The following is a 16,054-nucleotide window of genomic DNA, read 5'->3' as shown; positions in this document are numbered from 1 at the left end:
TAATTTTAAAAAAACTAATGGCAATAACAGAATAAAATAGGTACTTTAAACAATTTAACTAACTATAAAAAGGTAAGAAGCTTATCCAACTGCACATCGTCAAAAATGATAGAACTTAAACAAATTTACTCATTTTTTTTCATTCATTGCAACATGATGTTAGTCCACAATATATTGGTTGTTTATACAATAATTCACCCTTTGAAGTTGAAAATACGTATTTGGCGAATGTGGGAAAAAAATCAGTTGCAATTTACAACATGCAAATAATAGTTAATATCACAGAATACAAACTACCAGTCCATCTACTCATTCTAAATTTAAACACTTGATGACAACAAAAATAAATCCTATAACTTGGATATAACTCACTTTGAAAAAAATTGCAGTCTTTCTAATGAGCCTAAATCTCTTTTGTCATTCATTAAAAGTAGTAAAAAAATTAAATTCACTCTATAGCAATAAAAGTATATGAAACAGAACTCTTCAAAACACAATTCAACAATTAATATTTGAAATAGATCATCTAAAATAAAATTACCAGTCAAAACTAACAATATGATTGACCCTCTTTCCAATGACGAATTAGTAATATATTTTACTTGCTGTTTTATTTATCAACATAAAACAGTAACATAGACTTGCTATGTTGTTATTCCAATATTAAGTGTTCAGTTATATCAAATCTAATTTGATACAGACTAAACTCTAATCTGATTTCATAAAAAGTTGTCAAGGATATATTTACGTATTAGTTCAAGACCTTGCCGATTCAGGTGTATCAAGTCCGGTCTTCTTGCTGGGCCCGAGAAAAATCTGCAAATTAGAACACATTAGTATGCAAGGTCATTGTATCAGTTATTTTCATACAATTTCATTTTGCAGATCGAGTCCTTTTCTGCTGCAGATAATTGCAGGGTAATCAAGCTGATTCAATCACACATTTTTTACTGGATTGACTCTTTATAAATGTTACTACAAGAATACGTATTCAGCAACTAATAATTATAATACAAGGTAGGAGTACGCCACACCATGTGTCGCATAACAGTCTTTTGTTTACTGTTTCAGTTATTATCATAACTTATTTATTTCACAATGCAACTTCATAAAACTTAATATTAATGTTCAAAATGAATTGGTTTCCAACATTTAAATTATCTGTTGTTTCCACCCTAAAAAATGCTTAAAATATATTTTTTAAATTTACATAAAAATTAAGAAATAATATATATTATATATAAACTTATAATAATATACACATATATATATATATATATATAGTATATTTTACAAACTAGAGTCCCCATGAAGTATGTTTATTTCCAAGCATTAAAAAATATAACTGTCTGAAAAATACCTATTTTGGTAGTGGTATTTGTAGCACATATCTTTTCAAGAGACAATAAATATTTTTTATAATTTCGAAAAATAACTCAAATATTCCTTCCGGCTAAGTCTGAAGAATGGTAGATTTAACATGTGTACGTCATCTCTATATGTCAAACTGCATTATGCATTATTAGTTTAGATGTTTAATTTGCACAAAACTGATCGGGACAATCACTCTCAATATTAACATGATCGTAACATTTTTAACACATTTAGAAACTTCATAATCTTAAAACCTTACAAGACAAAATTGCTATGACCATATAACTTTCTTTGTAAAAATGTGTGATCTTGCTTTAAAATTCATCTGAAATTATGATGTTTGTAACCAAATTCACTTAGAATGGTTCAATTATTGTATGCTTCTATTTAAATAAACATCATCTTGAAACCTTAACAGTTATCAAAACATAAGCAAGACTAAATAAGTAAAAATAAATGTTGCACAAAGGCGAATGATCGCCATCTTGAAACATTTTACTGGTTAAGACTGGCTAACGAACTCATCAAACCTATACAGTATACAAATATTGCCTTATATACAAAGTATAGTCAGCGTATATTAAGAACTATGGCAGTTACTGTGTTCACAGTTATTCTCATAATGTTGTATACTACTTAAAACTTTGTACACCCGCTATCTCAAAATCTTACGAGATATAAAAAAGCCATGCAATAACAAAAATTATTCTAAATGACTTTGAACATTTTTTTTGTTCTATACTGCATAACTGATATACTGACCACATACATGAGTAAGCACACACATGTGCATACATACACACACACATTTTTGGATTTTGGGGGGTCATGAACGGAGATTATGCAAACAAATTTTCTCGAAATTTAGTGATGAGGGGATTGTAATAGCTCTATGACATCCACTTAAAATGTTGGTTCTCAAAGGGTTAACATAAAACTTTAGAAATCACTATATAATTCTGAAAGCTTAAAACTTTGAGTACCACAGTTTGCCTGCTGTGTTGCAACATACATTACATACATAATCTTTTCCCCCCCCCCCCCCGGAAACATGTTCAAAAATAACTCGATCTGCAACAGGTTGAAATGCAGTTTAGATAGCCTAATTTATTCATATACAATATGGTCATCTCATATCTGTTGTAAATTAACATCTAGAACTGGGTTCTTTAAGGTCAGATTCAAAAAGTTATTTAACAAAATTTTCAGTTTCAAGTTGGTTTCGGCAAATAAAAATCAACATTTTCTTTATTTTTTTTAATTTTACAATTGGAACTGTTGGCTTCTCTGTGTATTGGTTATATTGTTTAGAGAATTTTCAAGAATTCTTAAAGTTTTCCACTTTTTATAAGTAAAACGTTTTCCTTGTTTTCTAGTTTTTCTGATCAGTGTACAAATCTAAATGTTAAGTTATACAAAACAAAAATAGTTTTTGCACATCAATACAAAAATACTTACAGTTCAAACAGATGCATGCGGCATTTCTGGTATGGGAGAGAGCTCATGTATAGCGGGCTAACATCGGCTATCCTTACATTGTCTCCTGGAAGCAAACAGAAGCGATATAACTACAGAACATAGTACTAACATGAAGTAAACAGTGCTAAATAGCCACATACAAGTACACTAGGACACGATTATAAGGAATGCGGTTATTCGAAGCACAGAGATTAACTTGATTACATTCCAAGGCTATAAATAGCAGACTCTACCCTAGCCATCTGGTGTATCATACATACCATACATAGCCATCATACATACTTGTGTATGATGCCGCTGCTCAGTTTTTAACATCAATACTAACTGTAGGCAAGTTTTTAATGGTGGTCAGCCTTATCTGAAATGTAGATTATCTGAAATTGGCTTGGCCCTACCAATTTTGGATAATTGCATCCCTGCTGTATACAGAATTGCAAGCAGAGCAGTGGGTGAAAGTAAATATTTATAAATCATTTTATTTATATCCAATACAGCAAACTACTTCACCCTCATTACGTACAAAAACCTCTCAATATTCTTCAACATTTTTGGAGGTTTTTTTAAAAATACATGACACAGTTTTACTTGTATACCTATCCTCAAATAGCAAAGAAGGACAAACTTTAAATTAGTCATCATTGATAATACAGTGATAAAACTGAAAATTTACATTCCAGAAATATACAGTGTATCACTTATAGAAATATTCATAGAGATTTTATCACTATGCCACCATTAGGCTAAATTGTTTAAAATATATTTTAATTGTAAATGTTTATGTGTTCTAACGTAAAAAAGTAATGCAATAATATAGTCTTACCATTCTCCAGGCCACGTATGTAGCTGTTGTATTTCTCTAAGAGAGCAAAGTGGCGAGAGCTGTGTCTTTTCTCCAGTTTAGGTATCGGAGGCAAAGTCAACAGAACAATGTTTGATACGGTCTCCTGTAGTGTTTCGATGAGTGCGGACAGTTCCTTGCACATGATCGATACATCTAAGTTCTGAAATCATAGTTTACATATTATGCTTCAATATATCTGTAAACATGAGAGGATAAAATAGACCACAGAATATAAAAACGTAAAACAAATTTAAAACCTAAGCCTAAAACCTTGCAAACAGCTAATATTGCATAAATACTTGAAAGTAGTTGCATTTACTGTTAAGCAATTAAGTGGAAGATAATATTAATTCCAGTCATTACAATATAATGTTTTATTTATTTAAATTACTACCGATATAGCATTAATTTGTTTACTTGATCTACGTAACAAATACACTTGAATATTTCAGATAAATGATCCTCATGAATCTAAACTAAATCAAATACTACTGGTGTACATAATTTTAAGAACAAAAAATTATGGAATTCGGCCATACATAAATACCACAAGAGTAATAATGATTTATTTATTAGCCTTAATAACCATAACATTCTCAACAATAAATTTAAACTGATGTAAACATGACTGGTAACATTGCACTATGTGTATTTTATTTTTCAACACAATTATTGACAAGAGTTTCAACAAGATTTTTGCAATATTACGTTTTTGAGAGGTTATTAATTATGGAACAATGATTATTAGCTAATTTAATGCCACAAAAAGTAGATAAGAATTTTTGTTTTAATCAGTCAGCAGTTGACTATAAGCTTACTCGATTCAGCCGATTTTGTAAGATTTGAAGAATTAATTTGTAAATTGTTTTAAATACTGTATTACAAAGAAAATATGTACCATAGTATAATTTTAAACAGAACATTTCATACAGTTCACGATCTTAAATATTACTAACCTTAAAGTTATAAATTTTTTACTTATAACATTAAAATATGTTAATGTTACATATTACTCCTGTTTACTTATTATGTTATTGTTACAAAAAAATTGGGAAATAATACTAAAAAATATTAAATAAAAAATTATTTGGAGAAATAACAAACACTATTGTAAAGCAACCAAATAGACTAAAATGTCCTGAAAAATTGACTAATTTATCTGTATCCATACTAGTTCCATTTATATTTTAGTACACAAATGCATTTTTGCTTAAATTAATTCAAATATTTAGTCCTAGAGAGGCTAGGTTAATTGCTTCCTCAATGGGTTGTTAGGAAAATTGAAGGTTCATAATCACAGATATTTATTCGGATGTTCCAGATATAGAAACAAAACTAGTGTATGAATTTGTAACTGAGAAACTTGGATACTATAAATTTTGTATCTGAAGGGTGTACCCAAACTCTTGACTGATGAACTCAAAACAAAAGAGATGAGGCCAACTCTAAAGCTTCTTATTCAGGATCATGAACAAGGTGACAAATTTCTTATTTACAATCACTGGCAATGAAACATGGGGTTTTTATATCAATACTGAACAAAAAAAGCAAATCAACAGACCAGGGTCACTTGTGATTGCTGCAGAAACTACTGCAATCGGTTATGTGCATAGGTGGCAGAATTTTATTCTATAGGTATTAAATAACATGCTTAGATGTAAATGTTAACTATGTAAAAATAGTTTAAGATTTGTTCTTTGAAATGTACACAATAAAAAAACTATCAAAGTGATGTATTATTTTCTAAACAACAATTTCTGAGAACAACCCTTGTAATTTATGTGTATTTTTTCTGATATTCAAGGTTTACTACTTTTATTAGTAAAATGTAAAACTCTTACTATACGCAATGCTATATATGTCTCCGGAAAAAAAGGTTAAAGCCTTTTTATCACTAACAATCTTGAATGAGGAAACATTGGATTTCATTGTTTGTACAACAATTACTGTTATAAAGTATAATATTGCATTTAATTAACTCCCCATATATTTTGTGGAAAAACTCCATGAATAAGAAGGAGGTCAAATATGGAGTTTGTGGAGATTCATATCAAAGATGTTTTAAAGGTTATAACCATAGTTATTTGGAAACTGTACTTGTGTTTATCAAGTGTCATGGGAAGGTACTAATACGTATGAGCATGGTGGACATACTGTGAACGAGAAATGGTTAATTTACTGCTTTGGCTAAAATGTTTGAAACTGTATCATTTTTAGTTCTTTAATCAAGCGTCTTCTAAAAAAACTAATAAAAATCTTACCCTCAAAAAGTCATTTGTTCCAATCATAAGTATGATTTTGTCGGAAATTGGGTAAAATCTTTCTTTCACTCTCTTGTGTAGATCAGTTATGGTCTGACCACTGACACAGATTCCTATCCGCCCAGGTGCTAAAACAAAACAAAAATCATTAGTTTTAAGTGACTATTATAGAGTACATAATCTAAACATTATATGTATAGACAAGATAATTTATAGTGATAACTTTTTACTATGACTTTAAGCACTAACACTTTATTCAGCTGTGTGAGTATAATATAGCTGATTACATTAACCCTTTGCACTCGCGGGTCCGACAAATCGGACATCGTAGTTTTAGGCTAAAAACTCCGCGGTCCGAAATATCGGACATCGCAGTTTAGGCCATAAACTCCGACGTCCGATATGTCGGACGTTGATAATTCGCGTTTACTGGCTACATAAATGATCCAAATGCACCTAATTTGCGATATACGCAATCTGGGATAGGTTATAGATTATAACGATGTAAACGGTAGTAAACTTTGATACTCTATGTTTTTTTTTTTGTAATGAATAATGCAACATCACTTTCTATGACGTATCAGCTGAAGTCAGGATATCAGCTGGCTTGTGTATTGCTTTGTTCGCTGTGAGTTCGTGCTTTGTTTGCTGTGAGTTCGTGTTTCAGATAACCTCTTTTTCAGTGGATATAATCGTTTTCAATATAATTAGTGTTTTATATTGTTTATAAACAGTATAAAATAAGTGTTCAGTATGAGTGAGCTTTCGTCTGACGAGGAGGAAAATGTCTCGGAAACGGGCTTCACCTGTTAGTGAAAACACGCTGATTAGGAATGTTGTTGCTAGTGGTATGGAATACATCGGCGATCTTAGTGATAGTTTTCTTAGCAATATATCCGACTCAGATCAATCTGATGATACCGACAGTGAAATTCTTCCAGGCTATGATGATGACACTGACAATGATCCCAAACTGGGAGCTATCAGAAGAGCCTAGCTCAGATGACGAACACACCCTGTTTCTAACCAAATAAGTTCTAAGGCGTGGTCGTAATAGTCTATCTATTGATGAAACTATTGCTGATGTTATTGCAGGTTCAGGTAGGCCTAATGATTTACCTTCTACTAGTAGTTGTGTTGTTGAAGCCTCTGATAATTGCCAGAACTAGGCCATGTAAACATATAATGTCAATATGCCTATTTTGAATACAGTTCAAAATACGATTTGAAGATGTAATTAGAAAATGCTCAGTATTTGAAAATGCCTGTTCTAAATCAGGATATCCCTCCAGACTTGGATCCAAATAATCCTGATTATATGGAGTGGGACTCCTTGCCAATGAGAATGATCCTGGTTTTGACCACAATATAGGGTTTTTTTTGAACAACCCGGACCAAAAACACTGTCCACCTCATGATGCTAAACCTATAGAATACTTTTTCTTGTTCTTTATACTAATTCATATTTTTGACCAAATTTGTTAGTGAGACCAATAGGTATGCCACCCAGTATATTGTACACACGCTCACAGGTTTTCTCACCACACTCTAGGGCTCGACAGTGGAGATCTGTAACGTTGGGTGAAATGAGAGCTTTTATAGCTGTTATAATGAATATATGGACTCAACAGAAAGCCTAATCTTCAGAGTTATTGGGCAACTGCTGATTCACAACATTGTCCATGGTATGGGAAGATGTTTTAGTCGGGCACGATTTGAAAGCATACTGCAATTTTTTCACATGGTTGACAATAGCAAATTGGCTAAGGTTGGAGAGCCTGGTTACGACCCCTGTGCAAAATTTTTACCTTTACTGGAAACTGTAAACAGACTATTTAGATTATACTACACTCCTCACCGTGAGTTATCAATAGACGAGAGTTTAGTGGGGACCAAATCGCATTCACAACTACTCCAATATTTGAGCCCAATAAACACCACCATAAGTGGGGTGTCAAAATGTGGATGCTATGCGATCTGTATCAAGATATTGTTTGGCTTTTTATTGTTATAAGGGATCAAAAAAGAGTGGTGAGATAACTAAGGGTTTGGCATTCAAGGTAGTAAAAAAACTGTTGGAAATTGGCCAATATTTGAACAAAGGGTATCATGTATTTATTGATAAATTTTTTTACAAGTATTCCCCTAGCAACCTACTTATATGAAAATCTTACCTTTGTTTACTGGGACTGTTAGAAAAAATAGAAAAGGGCATCCACCTCAACTAAAAGAAAAATTTTCAAGTCGGACAAAAAACTTATGTGAGAAATGACAGCCTTTTATTCTTAGGGTACCGGGAAAAAACAATCCCAGAAAAATCTGTACTCTTGCTGTCAACAAAGCATACGGCCAAATCCACCCAAAAAATAATAAAAAGAAAAAATCAAGAAGATAGAGTGAAGGAAATACCCGAAATGATAGACTCCTACAACCACTTCATGGTGGTGTAGATGGGTCTGACCAAATGATCTACTGTTATTTGGACGAAAGGCGAACCCTCAAATATTGGAAGAAGGTCACTTTCAATATTTTTGCAAGGATGATACTGAATGCATACATCATCTACTCTGAAAATACTTCTGGAAAAGTCCTGTCTAGATACAATTTTACTGTATCAATCGTTTTGAAGATCTGTCTAAGCAGTGGCTTATCGAAAAAAATGCTGGTCATCAAGGTGATGGTGATGGACCAAATGCCAACTTCCCTATTGGTTTGCGACGTTTACCTCCAAAACAAGAAAGGAACTGTTGTGTTTGCAGTCCAATCAGCATCAGAGCAGGAGGCAAAAGAAAGAAGAGTTAGAAACAGTGTGTGTACGGTGTGACAAGGGACTTCATGGCTGTGCAATCAGTCAACATACTTGCTCATAATGAACCTTTTCTGTAAATAGTGACTTTATTTTTTGTAACTTTTAAGTTTGTTCTGTTTTATAACATTTTACTTTGCAATTTTTGCTGTGCAATACAAACAGTAATAAACGGTTTGTGTTGAGAAAAACATTTTTAGATTTTATAACTTAGCTATTTTTAACACATAAGTAAAATTCCATGAAAAAAGTAAAAATGCTATTTTTTCATAATCAGTGTTATCTAAAATTTGTATTCTTTACTTTGCATTCATACAGAGCAAAAGTTGTTATGATTTTTTATCTTTCGTGCCAAAACATAGACAATATGCCAGTATATCACAGACATTTCACGATTTGTAGAATTTGACACCAATTGATAAAGTGCCATAACTTTTTGATTTTCGAGGTAAGTTCATAAAATTTTGAGTGTAGATACATAGTTAGATAAGAATTCCAAAAATAATAACAGTTTATAGGGGGTCAATGTAATTTTAGTCAGTTATAAGAGCTGAAAGTGAAATTTTTATAAATATTTTTACATAAATATATAAAAAAATTAAAAAAAAAAAACAAGATTTTTGGATCAGCATTTTTTTTATGTTCTTTTATATGCAGAAACTTATAACAAACAAAACAAAACAAAATTGTTGGCTTTATGTACTAAAATAAAAAAGTTATGATTTTTTTATGAAACCCTTACACTTTTGATCAAATGGCATTGGAGTTTTTCGCTAGTACACTTGCAATAGCCACTGGAGTTTTTGGCAGTGACACAAAATTTCACTCCGGAGTGCAAAGGGTTTAACTAAATTTTTCTATCACTTGATCTCTACATGGATCTTAACCCTTTAGTATAGTGATATGTTTAAAGTTATGAAAATTATATATATGCAGTGTTCACATAAAGATGTCACAAACATCTGAGGTGATACTGCATCATTTAAACAAAAAAATCTTTATATATATATTTCTTGTGTTCGTGTGTATGTGACTGAACTCTTCCTAAACGACTGGACCGATTTTGATGAAATTTTGTGTGTGTTTTCAATGGAGTTCAAGAATGTTTAGATTCACAATTTGGTCCACTGTAAAATGTTTTTTTTTTTAAATTAATATTTCATTTGTAAGTAGTTGTTGATTTTGGAGTGTTTTACATTGGATCCGGCAGACTGCACTACGACACATAATACAAAGTGAACTGATACTTAACAGCTATTAACAATTCCAGCTGAAGTTAATCGAAGAGGCAGAAACATCTGTTTACATTTAAAATTTAGAAAAGTATTATTGTAAAATTCTTGATCAGTAGTGTAATGCCGATTGCATAGAAGAAGTTATTGCCTAATTTTAAATTTAGATTGCACCAATGATCGATAAACTATCTAATACAATAAAAAATACTATTAAACGCTGTTATAAAAACCACCTAATTATACAAAGCCGTGAGTGCGCACACATAAGGTAATCTGATTTGGTTAGATCGAAGTAAATGAAGAGAACCGAAAAGAAGACTCTTTATGATCGGAATTGGATTTTGTTGATACGTTTTCTTGATCGGAGCACAAGGCAAACTCCACAATAATACTGGATATATCTTAGACAGAAAATTAATTTTAACAGACCGAATTTGATCCTTTATAACCTAATTAGTTTATCGAGATTCATCCATATAAATTAACTGTACTGAATAACTTATCAACACCTAGCAAAAACCACGAAAGATAGAGGCAGGAAATATGGTACATACTTCATAATGCGCCCAAGAGGCTCACAAAGGAACGACTATAAATCTCAGGAATGTTTAGAATGTGATAGAAAAAGAGTATGTGAATATAGTGTACTGTTTTCCAACAGGAAATTGTGTGCGAAGCCGCGGGATACTGCTAGTATCATATAAACATAGGTTGAGAAATGTCTGGTTTAGTCGCTAGATGCCATTTTTTATTTTTTATAAAAGAAGTATAATCTCTAAAACTAGTTCCAGCTAAAGAAACCAAATTTGGCACAGAGGTTTGAATAGATAAGAGAAACATAAAAAAAATAGTTGTGTTATTTCCTTTAATATTAACTGATGCCTATCAGAAGACAAAATGTTTGCTGCTTCTGGTTTGTGCAAGCGTACCTTTTAAGTGGTTGTGCTCGCTTATGCCTTGACAGATTCTGTTGAAACTAGTACCGTTGGAATTGCAATAAAATTCTTCAAATAGTTGGTGTCTAGTAAATTTTTTAAAACTAAAATGGTTTTTTTCTTATTTGACTTTTAAAATTTTCAACAGTCACCATTTTGTTAATATTAAAGAAAATAATACAATTATTTTTTTATTTTTCTCTTACCTACCAAATCTGTGTGCCAAATTTGGTGTTTCTTTAGCTTTGCTAGTTTTAGAGATAATAATTTGTTAATAAAAATAGTGGCTAAACGAAGTGGAATTTGAAAAAAAGTTATTCTTGACTTTTAGCTTAGAATCACATAACATCTCAAAATGCATAGACAGCCCGACCTGTTTGTTACATCCTGTATGTATGTATATATATATATATATATATATATATATATATATATAGTGAAATCCATTTTTGTCAGGTGCATGCATATTTTCTAAAAATAAATTTAATAAAAAAAAATCATAAAGTGGATTCTAATTCACTATCAATTCATTAATTAATTATAATGTTTTCTGTTAAAAAATAGGTACATCAGATGTTGGTTTGTAATAAATATATTTTATTAATAATAATTAAATGAAAAGGGTACAAATAACTCAAAGAGGGCCTGCCACTGAAGGGAATATTAACTTCCAGTTCAAGGGTTAACCAGTGGCTTTGGGAACACTATGTTCATACTAGAATAAATAATACCTTTTATATTTATTGCCAAAATTGTGGTTAAAAAACACTGTTTTGCTGTAAATATTATCTAATTGCTCTTATCACAAATTATTTTAGCTTAATTTCTAGATATGTATGAACAAATGTAAACGCACAATTTGGCATGGATACCCTCCGAAGTCCTAACAGCTGCTGACCGAATCTGCAGAACTGGCTGTCTCCCACCAGTTGATATCCTACTAGTGCTGGTTCGTAGGAACTGTTGTGTGAGGACGGAGAGGAGCTGGAGAAACTTCCATTCTGAGGAACATACAGATTTGGTAACTACAAGCAATCTTAACTACTACAAATTTTTAGTTTAAGATTTAATTTAGCAACTATACAATCTTTACTTAAGTTCAAATATATTCTTTCAGTGAACTATTTAAAAATAGTAAATAAACTGAATTCAATCTAAGGACTCTTTCCAGTGTTTAACTAATGTTTACAAATTATGTATAAAAAAATACTGCTGTATATAACGTGTCATTGTTCAGGAACAAGGACTTAAAATGTGCTGTTAAAATCCAGTCAAAGTCTTAGATTTAAAACCCAAATATAACAAATATAATTCCAAATATAATTATGGAAGCCAAAAAGTTAACCCTTGGGTTATAATAAAATAAGTGAAATCTTTTGACTGATAAAAAATTCCAGATTAACTGTTTACTAAAATAACGCTACTTTCTGATTAAACAGAGGCCACCAATAATAAACAGGATTTAACAACTTTGGGTGAACAGTTATAAAATATATACTGTGAAACAATTTGTTTATCATCTGTACACAATTATCACGTTATAGGAATTGTTATCTGCTTCGAAAGTCAAGTCGAAGGTCATTAACCGGCGTAACTGCAGTACTCTTGTATGATGTAAACACTGATTGTACTTGATTCATGTCTCGGTTTATCATACATAACCTAGCTCGTTGTTATGTATGTTTTTGTACTATACACTTGTTCTTGTGATTTGTAGATAGTACAATGGGTGATGTTATTTTGATTTGGGATTTGCCAATGTGCGAGGAAGAAGCTGAATCGTTTTTAAAGAGTAAATGATGTTCGCCGTTGCTGAAACAATGTGTGAATAGTTTTAACATGAAATTATATTTTCATAATCCATTTGCTAATAATCCATTTTGGCAATGTAAACACTACACCGTGCCAAAAAAATCGGACTTTGTGTGGATACATGGTTTTCTCACAATACGCTGCCATTTGTCACAATGGTCTGATTTTTATATTGTTGGTACGAACAATTAACATCCATATCTTGTATGAGAAACAATTGGAAATGTAATCAAAATACTACTTTAGATTGGAACAATTACATATTTGCGTTTTCTCTTTCGAATGGAAAAATCAATGTAAGATTGGTGGGTATGGTAAAATCATTGAGATAGACAAAAGTTTTGTTTACTAAACATAAAAAACAATACTGGCCGGGTTCTACCCCAAGAATGGGTTTTTTGGTGGTTTATGCCGGAAAACTAGAATACGTTTTTTGGTTACAGTCCCCAATCGAAAAGCTAAAACATTGTTTGAGCAGATACAACTACACATTGAACCGGGCTCAATAATTATATCTGATTGTTGAAAAGGTTATAACAAAGAGGTTATGACCTTTAAAAGTTAACCATAAGTACAATTTTGTACACCCAGATACAGGTGTACACACATAACACGTAAAGAAGATGTGGGGGATCAGCAAAGTGGTGAAATAAAAATGCATCGGGCACAGCTCGCCATCATTTAAATTCCTATCTTGCTGAATAATACATGTGGCGCTTGGCGGCTGGCAACAACGCTTTCATCACACTTATCACCAACCTTATCGAGTTTTGGAATACTCAAATATAAATGTGTGTTTATAATTTAGTAAAATACTTTAAAAAAGTATAGCTTTTGTTAAATCGAATTTCACTTATTACCTAATCGTTAAACGGGTGGCCTCCGTATAATCAGAAAGTACCAAAATCACTTATACTTAAAATAACTTTTCAACAAATCAAACCAATTTGTATTTAAAACTATAAAATTATATCAAACTTACTGAATATCTCATATCACTATGGTACGAACTTGAATATCTTCTATCACCATCGTACAAACTTGAACTTGAGTCATTTTGTTTAGTTTTGAATCGTTTTACTGATGAGCCCTGAAAAGCAACAAATCTTGTTAAGACCTAAAAATAAATAACTAAACAATCAGTACAGTGTACAGGATAATTGCCAGACTAATAAGACAATTTCTCTTAAAAATCATCATCAACTGAACTTCAATTATGAGAAACAGGTACAAGATACTAATATAATTAGTATTTTTTAAATTGATCTGCAAAACCATGCCAAAAATTATTATAAGCAATTAATAACTTAGCTTGTAGTGCACCATGAAAGATTGACTTGTTACAGTAAAATATGAATTGAAAATGTTGTCTATTGCTCACAGCTGAACATGAGTAATTTGAAATTGAGTGCACTAACAGGGTATTTTGTTTCTTGTACACATGAAAACATCTGAACAAGTTGATATAGAAGATTTGGTGAGAAACACTAAACCTACTACATCTACATTGGTATTGAAAATGTTAATTGTAATTACTGATTACTGTCTGTTAAGGAAGTGACTGGTTACACAGACTCTGGTTTCCCACTGCTTCACACGGAATTATCACAACTTAAAGACATAAACTTCTTAGTGAAAGCATTTATGATGGAGTACTATGTTTTTTAAACAGAAGTAGAGATATATTAAGTACGTATTACATATTATTTCAGTATAAGAGATTCAGAAGTTAAACAAAATGTTGACTGCTTCTATTTTAGGTTTTGTTGTTGGCCAATAAAATAAATACATATGTGGGTTTCAAAAACCAACTTAGATTCAAAAGTGTCTACTTCTGGTATATGATATTTCTGGTGCTATATATGATTTAGATTTTACTCCGATTAAGACAATATTGGTAAGCTTAAAAGAACTACTTCAGTCAAAAAAACATCTACTTCCGTCACTTATGTTTTCCTTCCGATAAGGAAAAGAGTGTGCCATCCCTTAGTTTTTCCTTAAGGTACAGTAAAAATGTTATACACAATGTCAAGGAAGCCAACCAATTTTGTAAAAACAACCTTATGTAAAAACATTCACAGCTTTGTTCATTTAAGTTGGTCTTATAAAAGTGTTTAAATAGTATTTTGAATGCATTAGATCCTTTAAATTTGTCTCTGGTGATAATAACGACAGTAAAAATACAGTATATCTAATAGTATCTTTGTCCTTTCAATCTGCATTAACTACTGATCAAACACTGAAGATTTAATATTCTCTACAACTCAAATTATTCAAATGTTTATGCCTCTTTGGTGAACAGCTAAAAGTGTCAACAGCTGTTTGGGGTCAGATAAATTTTGATTTCGTTTAGTAAATATTATAATTATTTTCGAAATTGTAAAATATTTCAAGAAACTTTCCTACTTTTTATTCATCAAAAACTTCCTCAGACTTCAACGAATATAAAAAAAATTAACTGAATTGGTTCGGGCCCGTTCTCAAGATTAGTGCTTGGAAACGAATTTGGAGATTCATTTTTATTTACAAAATATATATATACACACATAAATATATTATATATACTCATATGATGTTTGCATATGCTTAGGGTAATGCATTTAAAACAGAGGGAATACCTTCCGTCACTCGAAATCAATAATGTTAATCAGTGCCAGTGGATAATGCATTTTTTAATTATTTGCATGGTTTTTCAGATGCAAGCGAACTCAGTTTTTGTCTAATTGTGTACAGATGTTCAAGTACACATTTATTAATTGTAAAATCTCGAGTTGAACACACACACACACACACACACACACACACACACTAAATTGGATTTCTGTCTTTGTGGTGTGTGTCTATCTGTATGCAGATCAATTTTGGAAAAGTTAACTTAGAGGGTCGAAAACAGATGTCCCACCTGAACTACCCATATTGAAATTGAACATAGTTAACAATGGTCCATTTGGAGTCACTCTCTGGTTGTTACGCAAAATTTGTTTACTGGGATTAGATTTAAATGTGACTCAGGATTGGCTGTAAAAGACTTGACAAAACTCTTAAAAATAATCTGTGTAGTACAGAGATTTCCTCTTAAACGTAATTTAGCTGTTATACTTAGCTGTGTCATATAATGGGGCACTATCTTTTGATTTCCATCCAGAGTCTGGAGTCCCTCAAGGGTCAAATTTAGGACCACTCCTATTTATTGTATTTATTGACAACATAAACCTCATCAATAAAAATTTGTATTTTTTTGCTTTATGCGGACAATTTAAAAATATTCAAAAGTATCTATAATATTTCTGACTGTGAGGAGTTACAAGATG

At 31.4% G+C, this 16,054-nt stretch overlaps 1 protein-coding gene across 1 annotated transcript; it reads right to left on the bottom strand.

The window, feature by feature from the left end:
• Nucleotides 1-298: 298 nt before the first annotated feature.
• On the bottom strand, nucleotides 299-13,871 carry LOC124372893. Its single transcript, XM_046831304.1, has 6 exons — nucleotides 13,726-13,871; nucleotides 11,788-11,932; nucleotides 5,956-6,083; nucleotides 3,674-3,854; nucleotides 2,833-2,917; nucleotides 299-816 (listed from the first exon to the last, which is right to left on the bottom strand). Exons 1-6 carry the CDS (start codon nucleotides 13,735-13,737, stop codon nucleotides 720-722), a joined length of 648 nt encoding a protein of 215 aa, XP_046687260.1. The 5' UTR covers nucleotides 13,738-13,871; the 3' UTR covers nucleotides 299-719.
• Nucleotides 13,872-16,054: the final 2,183 nt, after the last annotated feature.

Source organism: Homalodisca vitripennis, unplaced genomic scaffold, assembly GCF_021130785.1.
Source record: "Homalodisca vitripennis isolate AUS2020 unplaced genomic scaffold, UT_GWSS_2.1 ScUCBcl_4284;HRSCAF=10374, whole genome shotgun sequence".
Classification (NCBI taxonomy): Eukaryota; Metazoa; Arthropoda; class Insecta; order Hemiptera; family Cicadellidae; genus Homalodisca; species Homalodisca vitripennis.
This window is presented reverse-complemented; position numbering and strand designations above follow the sequence as displayed.